The following is a 14,287-nucleotide window of genomic DNA, read 5'->3' on the forward strand; positions in this document are numbered from 1 at the left end:
ATATAGCCTCCTGTGTGTTTATTTGGGACTGATGCGGCTCTAGAACCAGGCTGGCAGGAAGGCTTCTCTCAAGGAAAAGGTTTCCCTTTACACCTTCACCTAGGATGGACAACTCAATAGTATGACTCCTCTGTAGAGCTCCCTGGATACTGGCTTATGCTGGACTTCAGCAGAGTGGACTTCATGAATAGCTTTGGCCCCTTCCTTGATCAGGTCCTCTCACCTCACAGAAGTTTCTCCCAGGATCTCTCTCCTCTGCTCTAGTCATGGAGTTACAGCCTCACTGCAAGGTCATGAGCTCCTTTTCTAGGGAAATACGCTGTAGCACTGAGGCTACAGAACTTTCATTACTTATTTTCAAAAGTGCATCAGGGTAACAGAGCAGCTATCATATATTGGCACAATCTGGCAAACAGAATATTTTGCTTTCCCAATGGCTCACTGTTAACAAGAAGAAATAGTGTATGAAAGACATTAAGGAAAACAAAACCATGCAGGGTGCTATAAAATATCACCACCATCTCTTTAGATGAGCAAAAACAAACTGAAAAGGGGGAAGTAAAGGATTACACAATACTACTAAGTGCAATAAACAAAGCAAACTGTAGTATTTCACAGAGAGAAAAGGAGCACAGCTTTTGGCAGAAATATTACCAAAATGGACCTAAATGTGGCTAAATAAATTAGGTAAACAAAATGCTAGTTTCTCTTCGAATTTTGTTTCTGGAGATGGTAGGTGCAGCCTTTAGCATAAGGCACAAATCTCCATTTCTTCTTGAGAAATGGAAACTAGACTGGTTTATTAGCAATGTAAAACTTCTCAGCAGCAAACTCAACATTATTCATACAAACAATATTAAAGCATTAGGATAAACCACTATTAATGAAAATACAATGAGGAGAAAATCCCAACATTGTCCTGTATTGTATCAGTCATTTCCATCTCTTGCTTCATATTTTGTTAACCATTTACCGTCAGGAACATTGTGACTACAAAGGCAGACTTGTTTAGTTCCTTGTCAACTTCTTATTATTGTTCAAAGTATCATAAACTTCCACACACAAAATACAGTGATAACCATGCATGAAAATATAATGACACTCTCTGCTGTCTATGGAATCTTGAAAAAGGAGGAAGGAAGAACTGAAACTTAGGGAACATGTACATTAAAGGCACTTTGAGCAATGGTCTTCTGATTGCTTCAAACATACCACGTGATCACTGAGAATTTCATATGATACATACTTATATGGGAATTTGCATGGCTACTTTTCTGAAATTCGCTTACAGCACCATAGCTTTTTGATTTTCACTTTAGTTTTCCTTAAGACCATTTTTTTTTCTCTGTTAAACAGGATATATGACTCTGTAGGAAGATACTTTAGGACTGTGCTGGTAACCACACCCACTTTGGGTGTGACTAGAGGCACATAAGGATGTGGTAGTGAAAGAACAGTGACCTATGCCACTAGCCACACCCAAAGAGGCGTGTATAGAGGTGGTAATAAAAGACCTTGCAGGAGAGAGGCGTGCTTCTGGTTCTGTGGCGAAAGCTGCTGAGTCACCTTGGTTGTCAGTTTTCTCTTGTAAGTAATTTCTACAATAAACACTTACCTATACACTCAACAAGTTTGCTGTTTATTGTTACTTGACTCCCTTTAATTAACCAACGGGGTATCTTGAGAATGCATGGTTCCCACTGGAAGAGAATTATAAGGGGAAGCCATAATCTTGAATGAGATAGTGAGGGTGGTTGTAACATATTGCCTGAACAAACTAAAGCAAAGTTCCAGCCTTCTGATTATAAGGTCAATTATCTGTATATTCTATCATGATAATTCCTTCTAGAATTTAAGACGAATCACCATCTTGTAAATAAAGAATTTTATTTGAATTTTTACTTAAGTTATAATTTTTTCTGAGAGATGTTGAGTCTTATTTGGCTCATCATTTTGCTTATCAGAGTAAGCCTTTTATTATTTATGATAAATTGAATATTTATCTGCAGTCTTGTACTTTTAGCATTTCTGATTGTGTTATTCAGCTCATGTGTGATAACACAATGTGATATAAGAAGTACTTTGTAGGCAGCAGCTAACATTTGAAGATCAAGGTGGCATTGTGGGTGGGAGAAAGATCCTCTTCTGGTTACAGATACTTTCTTGCTGTGTTCCCTCACCAGGAAAACACAGGGAAGTGAAATCTCATCTTCCTTACATACAGAACGAATTCAGTCATTGGGTTCTGTGGTGAAACATTATTTATGATTTATTAAACCTTGCCTGATTCAGAAATCAAAGCCAGCAACAAGCTACAGAAGCCAAGTGGTGGTGGTACACACCTTTAATCCCACCACATGGGAGGAAGAGGTAGAGGGATCACTATTAGTTCAAGGTCACACTGGGCTACAAGAAATATATCCGGTCCCAAAGAGAAACAGCTCACACAAAGATGATCTCAACATTTGGGTTCATATGCCTTTAATCCCAGGACTCATGAGAGGTATTTAAGACAGGACTCTCCAGTCACACTGAAGATAGGGCGGCATTCTGAGATAGTCTCTGGATTCTCTCCAACCACACTAAGGAGAAGCAGCTGTCTGAGGCTTGGTGAAGAGCTCGTGCTTCAGTCCTTTCAGCCTGAGCTAGAGGTAAAAGACAGTGGCTGGCTGTTTTGCTTTTCTGATCTTCAGTTTGAAGCCTGAACCCCAATATCTATCTCTGGATCTTTTATTTTTCATGTTACAGGGTTCCATCTTAATTATCATTTATAAATCTAATTATAACTCAAAGACCCCACTTTTCAAAACTATCACACATAGTGTTAAAACTTTGCTATAGTTTGGACCTTAAATATTACCCTCCAAAGATATATAATGTTGGTAAAAGAGGGAAATGTTGGAATTTTCAGAAGGAACCTTTAAGAAGGAGAATCATTGGAAGAAGTCAGCGCATGAGTGGCGTGCCAATGGAGGGGACATTGGGACACGAGGCTCCTCATGTTAGTCTCTTGCTTCATCGTCATCATGAGATGAACACATGTAGGAGTGAACCCCACAAAGCTATCTGCCCAATAAGGCGGGGACAAGTAAATTAGCACAGGTAGAGATAAAAGGAAGTGAAAGGAAAAGGACCTCCCTTTTTCTCCTGGAAGCCAGCACGCTTCTAACTCTTGGTTTGTGCAACTCTCTCTCTCTCTCTCTCTCTCTCTCTCTCTCTCTCTCTCTCTCTCTCTCTCTCTCTCTCTCTGGTAAATAAATATATTGTTTTCCATATATAGCATCGAATATCATTATATCTGGTTATAAACACATTATTTCTATTTTCCCAAAATTTTACAACTTGCTGCTATGTGCCCATAGTAACAGGATAAAGAGACCATGGTCCAAAACCTTTGAAACCACTGCTAAAATAAACTTCTCTTTTAAGATTTGTTTCTTCTATTTTTTTTACATTTATTTATTTTATTATGGATACAGTGTTCTACCTGCATATATGCCTATACTACAACCCAGAAGAGGGCACTAGATCTCATTATAGATGGTTGTAAACCACCATGTGGTTGCTGGGAATTAAACTCAGACCTATGGAAGAGCAGCCACTGCTCTTAAGCTCTGAGTCATCTAATATGACAGACTTTAATGACTCTTCAAGGAAGACATTACCCCCTCTTAGGAGTGGATGCAGGGTGGGAAGTGGGGGAGGTACAAGGTGGGAGGAGAGAGAGGGGAAATGGGTTGATATGTAAAATAAAAAATAAAAAAGAACACACAGACAAATAAGCAATAAAGATTTGTTAGTTCATGTGTTTTATTACTATTCTAAAAACTTAACTTACAAGGCTTCACCATACAAATGTGGTGGCAATACAAACATTTGGTTGATTATAATGTATACTATAGAACACTATGGGGACGACACCTTTAGGACCATTTAAATTTACCAAAGAAACTGGGAGGTGGTGGTGCATACCTTTAATCCAAGCACTCAGGAGGTAGAGGCAGGAAGTTCTCTATGAGTTCAAAGCCAGCCTGGTCTACAGAGCTAGTTCCAGGACAGCTAGGGCTATTGTAAAGAGAAACCCTCTCTCAAAAACCAAAAACCAATAAATAAATAGCAATCTTAGCTATCAACTTTGTTTAAAAAGTCTATATTATTTTTCAATTTTTTTCAGGTGTACATGTGGGCAACAATTGAAATAGAAGTATTTAAACGGAAGAAAATCAGTTTCCTTCAAATGATCTTTGCTGGTTAAGTTTCAAAGCCAACAACATACTCTGGAAGCTTGTGAACATCAGAATTTGTATCTCTCTTTTCTTATAAGTTTCAGAGGAGTACTCGAAGGAGAAGAGAAATGATCTACTTGAGCCAGAGGAAAAGGAAAGGCTTGGAGAAAATACCAGAACAATGTAGTATAAATGGAATGAGAACAAAAGAAATTAGTCAAAAATTTCTTAGGATGGGACCCTAAAAGCAGCATTTCCATGCATGTGATGAGACAGAAGCCAAATATGTCCTTGGTTCTGTCCTGGCTCAAGGCCAGGAATGCCTGAAGGGTGCTCTGGTTTCTTCTCACTTCTGCTAAACTGGCAGCCGTGCCTGGAAGCCATGTGTGACAGCGTGAACCAAATTCTGGTCCAGACTGGATTAGCAAGGTAAAAATTTGTTATAGCTATTATAATCTTAGTAATGGTACTATTAATGTTTGGACCTCATCTACTTAATATTTTGCATTAATTTTATTGCTCCTTGTTTACAGTTGACATGTATTCAGATCCTGCTGAGATTTATCTATGTGGGTGTCCCCAGTAACTCCCTCAAAGCTTGAAGGTCCACTTTAAATCCCTTTACACCCCAATTTAGCCTTAGCAAATCTTCAGGTGATTCTGGTTTCCTATAGGGCAGTCTCCTGGTCAGATGATTGGCAGTCTTAGTCAGAGTCGTTCTTTAGTAAGGAGATGATAGTCTGTACTCTCCTAATCTTTAGACTTCATAGCAATATCTAGTTTATATCTGAGGCCAGACAAGGTAAAAGTAGCTTGCCTTAATTGGACTCATCAAAGCCTTGCTGTCTATACCTTTTCATATGACATTTAAAATCCTAAGGCATGAGTCGCAAATCTTTTTTTTTCACATAAAAGCCTCTTTATTAAAAAATGATGTAGCAAAACAAATTTGGAGAAAGTATTTCATGATTTATAATAGTAATTTAGATTTAAAAAATGTAACTACCTCAAAAACTACTAATATTTTAGCATTTCTTTTTAGTTTTTATTCATTTATTTATTTTTTTCTCTTTCCTCTTTCCAATTTTTATTTATTTATTTTTATTTAAGCTAGAAACAAGCTTTTTCACATGTCAATCCCAGTTCTCTCTCCCTCCCCTCCTCTCCGGCCCTCCCCACCAGGCCCCCAGGCCCCCACCCAATCTCCACTCTGAATCCCAGAGAGGGTGAGGCCCTCCATGGTGGATCTCCAGAGTCTGTCATTTCATCCAGGTCAGGGCCTAGGCCCTACCACAAGAGTACAGGCTGAGAAAGCATCCCTTATTGTAGGATGGGCTCTCAAAGTCTATTAGTAGGCCAAGGAGAAATACTACCCTAGGCCCCATAGATTACCTAGGCCTCCTCACTGACACCCACATTCAGGGGGTCTGAGTCAATCCTATGCTTTCAACCCAGTTATCAATCTGGAGACCAAGAGCTTCCCCTTGTTCAGGTCAACTGTTTCTGTGGGTTAAACCAGCCCAGTCTTAACTCCTTTGCTCATCATTTCTCCTTTTCTGTCACTGGGTTCCAGGAGTTCAGTTCAGTGTTTAGCTGTGGGTATCTGTCTCTGCTTCCAGGATTGATAGCTTGTTGACTTTGTTTCTCTTTGAAACTCACACAAACAAACAAACAAACAAACAAACAAACCTGTCCAACTTCTTTCCTAGTTCATTCCTAAATTCTTTTATTAAGGAGACTGAAAATCCCAAAGGAAACACTCAACTTCTTTGGTGATTGGTATTTAACTAACTGGTAAAAGTGATTGATATTGAACTGTATTTGTCTGTGTGGATGAGTTAAGGTAGAACAACAAAGAGGAAAGAGGTCACAGGAGTTAGAAGTAATGCAGAATAGAGAAGTGAAGGCTAGCTCTGGGTACATGTCTTTTTGTACATCAGTCCCTTCAGCGCATATCTTTAATCACTCTAGTACTTCCAACCACGAGATTCTGACACATGGAAATTCTAAGAAGCATTTACCAACTTTAAATAAACTTGTTGGTAGATTGGATTATGTAAAATATAACCCAGATTACCTCCTCTTTTGGTAGAAATAGAAGAACATATATCCACGTTAAGTAGTTCCATAAATTAATTTACATGTAAAGGAGTTAGCTGTATAATTATGCTGATTTTTCCAAAAGAAGCCTCTCTAAAGCCTCTCTTTCCCCTGAAGTATTTCCAATCACTATCAAAATATGGAGAAAAATGCAAAAAAAAGGTGTTTATGTATTCAATACAGAGAAACTATGTTTAGCATTTACTCCTTTTCTGATAGTCTCCTAGGATCACATTGCAATGTGGTGAAAAAAAATATTATTCAAATCCAAGCCCACATTGTAAGATGAACAAAATGCCAGGTAGAATATAGGTCTTTTATCCACAGGTGGAAAGGGCATTGTTTACATGACTAGCATTTGAAATGGTGGTCAAAGTGTCTCCACAAAATGATTGTATCATGAGACATCATTACTATCTTGGAAGAGGAGATGATAACTCCACCTGACATAAAAGATAAGATTCATTCAGTATTTAATGGCATGGGGGAGTTTAGAAAATATGAACTGGGAGCTTTATAAAAATCCAGTTTGGCCCTCCCTCCTCAAAAGCCAGCTCTCCCATTATTATCCCACATTAGTTCCATTTGCTGATTTGATGACTAAAGGCTTGGTGACCAGATGCAAATTCTGCTTTCTGATGCTAATCTAACAAGCAGAATGCCTCAGCCAGAAGCTTGAGAGCTTGCAGATAATCCTATGCAAACATAAGGGAAGCAAGATAATTACACGGATTGACTAGTTTCTTAGTTCTGAAAGTGAGCATTCATATGGCTAAAAGAGAAAAGAAAAAAAAGCCTGACTTTTGTGTGAAAGTTTTAGCTCTTTCCTGGCCTAGAGATGTTTCTAAGTATAAAATGTTACCGAGTTTCCTCATAAATCACACACAGACTTCACGCCTTGCTATAAATGAAGAATGCAGAGAGGAGAGAAACCCCATATTTGAACTATGAAATTAATTGATGACTCTGATATAAGCAAAGGATGAGGTACAAGGATAGATAGATGTGTTGTTTATGAAGTGTGAGATTAATTGCATTAACAGAGATTTTCACATTTGAAAAATGGAAGTTTAGGATAGGAAGAATTCCTAAAATTAGCATTCAGGACCAGAGCTGACCTTAGTGAATCAGTCTCATATGGTCAAGCCAGAGATTTAGCTCCTTGAGAAAGATATCCAAGAAGCAAAGATGCAAATGAAAGAGTGATAGGCATGGGACAGGAAATCTGGTCCTTTCAATATTTCAACTTCGGCTTCTGTAATGGAGGTGTTGAATAAAGCCTGAGCTTTCATGTTTCTGAGTTCTGGTCTATATAATATGAAATCTTTCAAGTATATACAATGCAATTTAATACATTATGCCTATGTGTGTGGCGTCAGGATATATGTGAGGGGTTTATGCATTTGAGTGTAGGTGTACATGGAGAAACAAAGGCAACATAAACAGATATCCTGGAAATGGAGTTTCAGGCATGAGATGCCAAAAGTGGGGGCTGGGAACCAAACTTGAGGCCTCTGTGTGAGCGATACTTGCTCTTTCCCTTAACCACTCAACCATCTCTTCAGTCCCTGGCAACACATTTTGATGATAAATAAAGGAGGTCACAGTTAGAATAGATCCAAGTTACTCTGTACATTTTATTTCACTCTTTTGTGTAATTAATTAATTTTTTATATCCTTGGCTACCAGGAAATGGTGTGAGGTAGAGATTTGGGTAGGCATTCTCACAGCTCTTAATTCTAGCATGTCTGGTCATTTCATGACTTTGGTGGTTTGAAAGAAAATGTTCCCCCACAGGGAGTGGAACTATTAGGAGGTGTTGCCTTGTTGGAGGAAGTGTGTCATTGTGGGGGCAGACTTTGAGGACTCTTGCTCAAGCTTCCTTTAGTATGACAGTCAGTTGACTTCCTCTTGCCTGTGAGCCAAGTTGTAGGCACCGCCACATCTGCCTTTATGCCAGTGTGCTCCCCATCATGATGAAATTGGATTGAACCTATGAAACTGTAAGCAAATTATGACAATTAAATGTTTTCTTTATAATAGTTACTGAGGTCATGGTATCTCTTCACAGTAATGAAAACCTTAACTAAGACAGAAGTTGGTACCAGGGACTGGGGTATTGTTCTGATAGGCATGACCATGTATTTGCTTGGAGGAATTTAGACTTTGGTACTTTGGGTTACAAAGCAGCATAAAGGGCCATACTAACAGAAGCATGAAAGACAGAGGTGCTAAGTACTTGAACTGTTCGGGTTTCAGAGAAGAAGAATTTTAGTTTGGTGCCTAAAAATTATTCTTGTATATTTTGGTTAAGGAAATGGCTGCATTTTGCCCTTGTCTAAAGAGTCTGTCTAAGACAGAAGTGAAGATTTTTGGATTAATTCCATTGGGAAAAGAAATCTCAAAACAGCCTAGTATACACTCTATTGTGTGGATATTAGAGGTAATTCTAATGAAGATTTATAATGAATAGGAGAAACCTGAGCAAAGAAAAATATTTGAAGAGAAAACAGGTACTAGAAAGTGGAATGAAGTTAAATCCTCTGTTCAAGTTGATAAATGTATTAAGAACTGGAATAAAGGGGTTGTGACCTCAGGGCAATATCCCACCCGGCTAAATTTCCTGCTTGTGTAAAGTAACTGAAGAAAACCTTAAAGCTGGGTGTGGTGGGGCACACCTTTAATCTCCACACTGGGAAGACAGTGGCTGGCAGATCTCTAAGTTTGTGGCCAGCCTGGTCTACAGAGCAAATTTCAGGACAGCTGAGCTTAGGCAGTGAAAGACAGAATGCTGGTGACGATGTAATTGAATGAAGGATCATGTTCCTGCCCAATAAGCAGTAGAATTTGGCAGCTTTGGCCACATGGTTCTGGTTGTAGAGTTAAGGATAGAAGAAAGGGGTTATGGAATAAAGTTGCTGAGGCCAGACATATTTCAGGGCTGTCCGTGAATAAAGGCCTAGTAGAGAGGCCATTGTGTGAAGCTGTGAAGTTGAAGCCTGGATTGCCTTGGAGAACCCAAGATGTTAGAGATGCCTGAGTCATGGAATACCTGCCAAAGAGAACTTCCAATAGGGAGTGGAATCAGTCAAAGAGAAAGAAATATGTTGCAACCAAAACTGAATGGAATTGGAGTTCTGAAGAGCATTTTGACATCGGACATGGAGATACAAAGTTTGTAGTTTTCCCACATGGTTTTCAGACTTGTTTTGGTCCAGTATTTCCTTAATATGTTCCCTTCCCTACATTCTGGAATAGTAAAGTATATCATGTGCCATTATATGCTGGAAGTAAGTAATTTGTATTTTTTAATTATATTTTATAGGGGACTATGGTTAAGAGATTGCATGAACCTCAGAAGAGACTTTTAACTTTGAAACATTGAGACTGTGGTAGAATATGGGGACATTTGAAGTTAAACTAAATGCATTTTGCATTATGATTTGGCTATAAACCTTTGAGAGCCAGGGAGCAGAATGTGGTGGTTTGAAAGAAAATGGCCTCCAAAGGGAGTGGCACTGTCAGGAAGTGTGGCCTTGTTGGAGGAAGTATGTCACTGTGGGGGGTGGGCATTGAAGTCTCTTTTGCTCAAGCATCCTTCACTGTGACAGTCAGTTGATTTCCAGTCACTTACAAGCCAAAACACATTCACCACTATGACTGCCTGCGTGCTACCATGCACCCCCTCATGATGATAATGGTCTGAAACTGTAAGAGAGACACACCAATTAAATATTTTCTTTATAAGTGTTGCTGTGATCCTGGTGTATCTTCACAGCATTGAAACCCATAACACAATGACTAATACCTGACCTCTTTCTTCCTTGTTCACTTCTGTTATAGAGGTCAGAAGAACCTCTCCTCCAGTTTCTCATGCCAATGGTCATATTATTCTCATGAGCTATAATAAAAGAAACGGACTATTGTTTTCTGAAAAAACTGAGAGACACTTGATGAATGGCTCAGGCAACATCAAAGAATAACTGGGAGGTACTTAAAACATTATATTCTTACTGATTAATACAGGAATATAATGGAACTTTGCACATTATATGAGTATAGATTGACGCATGCACATATAACTGGAATATACCTATTCTTGCCAAATATAGCCTATGCCTATATATTGTCCGTTATAGTAGTTTCTGCTAAAGTAAACATTGAAAACCTTCTAATTCTCCTTTTAATTGTAGTTATCTACTCATTGCCTATTTCTATACTAACCTCTTTCCCATCTGTTGATAAAGAAGTCTTTTTGACATTTCATGGTATGCTTAGCATATTCGTTTCCTCCATCCATCAGCCCTTACCAGCTGACATGTATATTGTAGAGCTCCTGGAGAATGGACCCTTTAATGTTTAGGAATATCATTCAGCAATCTACTTAATAGAGTCTACTGGAAGAATAATTCTTATCTCATCCCATGTTTATTATAATTATTGATTTGGTTTGTATCACTTAAACATTGTTTATTTCTTATCTGGTTCATAATTGTGTGTATCTGAATGAGTGCCGAGGACTGACAAAGTCTCTGTCCTAATTAAGCTTACACTTTAGCAGGAGAAGATACATTACAAATAATAGGAAAAGATGATTGCAGACAGTGACAAATGAGAAGTCCACAGAATGCAGGGCTTGGGTGGACCCTGGATGATGCTTAAATGCAGTGCTAGGGTCAGTCTTTGTTCTCCCGTTTCCACATGACTATGTATCTACCTCATTTACCCATATTCCCTTTGTCATGGACTGCCTGACACATTTGGGAGGGTCTCCCACATCCATTCTGTCAATAGCCCTCAAGGTTTGCCTGCTCTGTAAAACCTTCTCGGTGATTCCAGCACATGCACAGATCTCTACTCTGAGATCATGCGATCAAATATATATGCTTTTTAGAGATCTGTTCAATAGTTAAGCAAATGCCTCTTCAAAATTTGTTATTACTTAAATATGTAATTTGTATCTCATTATCCTATATATTTATCAGATAGGAATTCATTCAGGGACATTAACAACAGTTCTATACTTTTTGTTGATATGTTTTGTTTTACTTATTTAGCTGCAAATTGGCAATTTGTTTTCCAAATGTGTCATGCTTATACCCAATAATCAAAAAATAAGCTGCGTATAATAACTACAAATTATTAGGTACATACTATGTAGCAGAATTGTGCTCAATAAATTATAATGTGTTATTACATGCATACCTGATAAGACAAGCGGACCCAGTTCAGAGACGTTGTTTTTTGTCTAATGATCTTGGTTATTGTGGACTTGTTAAAATGCAAAACTGTCTCTAGAGAGAATACATTGTGAGGTATTTTTATTATTTTATTTATTTATTAGTAGTAATATATACAAGTTTGTTAAATATATATTTTGATTGTAAATGTTAATAAGCTAGGAGATGCTAAGATTTACATCCGACATGGGTTTTAAGCATTTGTAATATTATAAATGTAAAAAGTTAACTTTTAGAGATTTCTTTTGAATCCCTTTTATTTTATTATTTAATGAATTAAAATTTGTTGAAGGCTTTCAGGTACAGTTAGGATTCATCTTATGGAATATTTCATTGCTAAAATCTCAATGACTAAAATGCAAAAGATTGAAAGCATTAGGATCTCAAAGATAAAGGTGATTTGTGAATTACATGGCAGTAATTATACTTATAAATCCTTCTATGAGTTTCATCAACCATGTGCTGCCCTTTAAAAGGAACCCAAACTGCTGTAAGATGTCGGCAAGCTATTCGGCAATAAGATTTTTTTATCAAATTATGCCCTTTTGCAGCTTAACCCTGAAGTAATGTACAGGTGGTATCCAGCCACTAGCTGGCCATGTGCTGGTGAACAAACTGTGAGACTGTGTGTAGTGGAAGAAGAAAGCATCTCCCAGTCAGTTGCCTTGTGAGGTAGAATAATGGGTCTAGACATCAATCTTTCTCTTTCTCTCTCTTGTCTATTTGAGACAGGGTCAAGGATAGCATTGAATTCCTCATCATCCTGCCTCTGCCTCATAGGTGCTGGGATTCACCCTGGCTCATCAATGTCATCTCTATGGGTTAGCCCTTCTGACCAAATCATTAAAAACAGTCTAGTCAAAAAAGGGGGGTATTTACAGAGACTAGGTTTGGATGAGTAACTGATGCCATTATCAATAAAGTGTAGAAAAATTCAAGTCAACTTTGCAAGTATACATCCATCACAGATATGTATTTGTATGATTTGTATAATCTTTAACTTAAAGGCATGATCCCCTTGGCCTTTGCTTGTGTCATTCTGGTCAGCTGATGTATTTTATCACTTATTGCTGTGGAGAGAGATGGAGTATAAGAGCACAAATGTAAAATATAAAAATCACTTTTCTCATTTTAGGTATGATTTTCATCTTTCCATGTTTATTGCTTCTCAAACTTAGTGCCTTCTGTCACCCTACTCTCAAAACATTTCTAATTTAGTATTTATAAACAACATTTTGCCATGTCTAGCTTATAACTGATTTTAACATTAGAGTACTTCACATTTAACCAGATTGTTGCTATTTTCTGGAATTTTTTTAGGTCTAAGAAAAATTTAATTCCGAATATCCCATTAGCACCACAATGCAAAAACAGCAGGCACCGATTGCAGTTGTGATTATTCATGGCTCATTGGCCTGACTCAGTGCTTCAATTTTTCTCCTTAAACTGCCAATTGACTTATTAAAGTGCATGTTGGTGTTAATTTTCTGGGTGCTGCCTCATTCTTACTCTACAGTGATGGGGAAGTCCTTCTGTGTATATATATTTGTTAGATTGGTTGATAAGTAAAGCACTGTCGGCCAGTAGGGAAGCAAGATAGGTGGGACTAGGAGTCAAGGAGGATTCTGGGAAGAGTAGTCTAGAGTGGGGAGTCACCATGTGATCCTTGGAGGAGAGAACTCAAGTCTGGCAGTCTCGGTAAGATAAGACCCTATAAAAACATATATTAGTAATTATGGGTTAATAATTAAGTCAGAGTTAGCCCTTAAGAAACCGTACCAAACGACCAACAGCTTCATAATTAATATAGCATCCTGTGTGTTCATTTGGGATTGATGCAGCTCTGGGACCAAGTTGGTGGAAAAGAATGCATGTTACACTACTGAATGGACATTTAAAAGGAAGACCTCCCACCAACTCACAATATCGTGAGAGCAATTGCACAGAAAGGGGCTTGCCCTCTTGTCCTTCTAATACGTACTAGTTTGTAAAAGTTTGTTACCAATCAAATTATGTAGACATCATGATCCACTTATGCCGCATTCAAATTCATCTTGAACATGTCAGTGAATATAATTTCCAGGATGACAAAAGAACTATATAGTAATTCTAAGTTCTGTATACTGATGACTGTCAATTGTTGTGATTTGAATTGTCATGGTACTATAGTCACTACTGGTTAACTTGCTTAGACAATCTCAGTGTTTTTTTATTTTATTCAAAAAGTGGTCAAGTAAAAACTTCTTACTCATGAGATACACAGAGATTTCAGGTCTGTCTGATTCTACTACCCTCAGTGTATATTCCATTAGCATGGGCTACCAGGCAAGTTCCCAATTTCCCTTTGGATCATTCCCTAGCTGTAAGATATGTAAACTCTATGGTTTCCTTTGATTTAAAACCTAAATCTTTATGATTAGCAATACAGATGTTAAGTTTTTATGAGATGGGGAAGAAGAATGCAAGCTGCTGAGTGAAGTTCATCTATAGATCTTGGCACAGAAACAGGCTGTTTTAATTTTATTTTTACTTTCATTGAGTGTCTGTATTTATGCATGCATGTATGCCAGCCAACAGGTACATACCAAATTGTATGTGTGGAAGCCCGAGGACAGCTTGTGCACATTGCTTCTCTCTTTCCACCATGTGGATCCTTGGAATTGATTTCAGATCTTAAGGCTTTACCTGCTCACCCCAAACCAATGATGTTTATCTCAGGGA

At 38.0% G+C, this 14,287-nt stretch overlaps 1 protein-coding gene across 5 annotated transcripts in view; it reads right to left on the reverse strand.

Annotated features, from left to right (window-relative positions):
* Spag16 (sperm associated antigen 16) overlaps positions 1-14,287 on the reverse strand; it is an 809,062-nt gene that overhangs the window by 165,529 nt on the left and 629,246 nt on the right. Inside the window, exon 17 of one of the 5 annotated variants that reach the window (XM_040753384.1) lies at positions 1,623-1,700. The exons of the other annotated variants lie outside the window; for them this stretch is intronic. Within the exon in view, the coding sequence (XP_040609318.1) occupies positions 1,660-1,700 (41 nt within the window). The 3' untranslated portion in view covers positions 1,623-1,659. Of the gene's footprint in view, positions 1-1,622; positions 1,701-14,287 lie in introns of those variants that run through there. 5 annotated transcript variants of the gene reach the window in all.

This window comes from Mesocricetus auratus, unplaced genomic scaffold, assembly GCF_017639785.1.
Source record: "Mesocricetus auratus isolate SY011 unplaced genomic scaffold, BCM_Maur_2.0 Super-Scaffold_100010, whole genome shotgun sequence".
Lineage (NCBI taxonomy): Eukaryota > Metazoa > Chordata > Mammalia > Rodentia > Cricetidae > Mesocricetus > Mesocricetus auratus.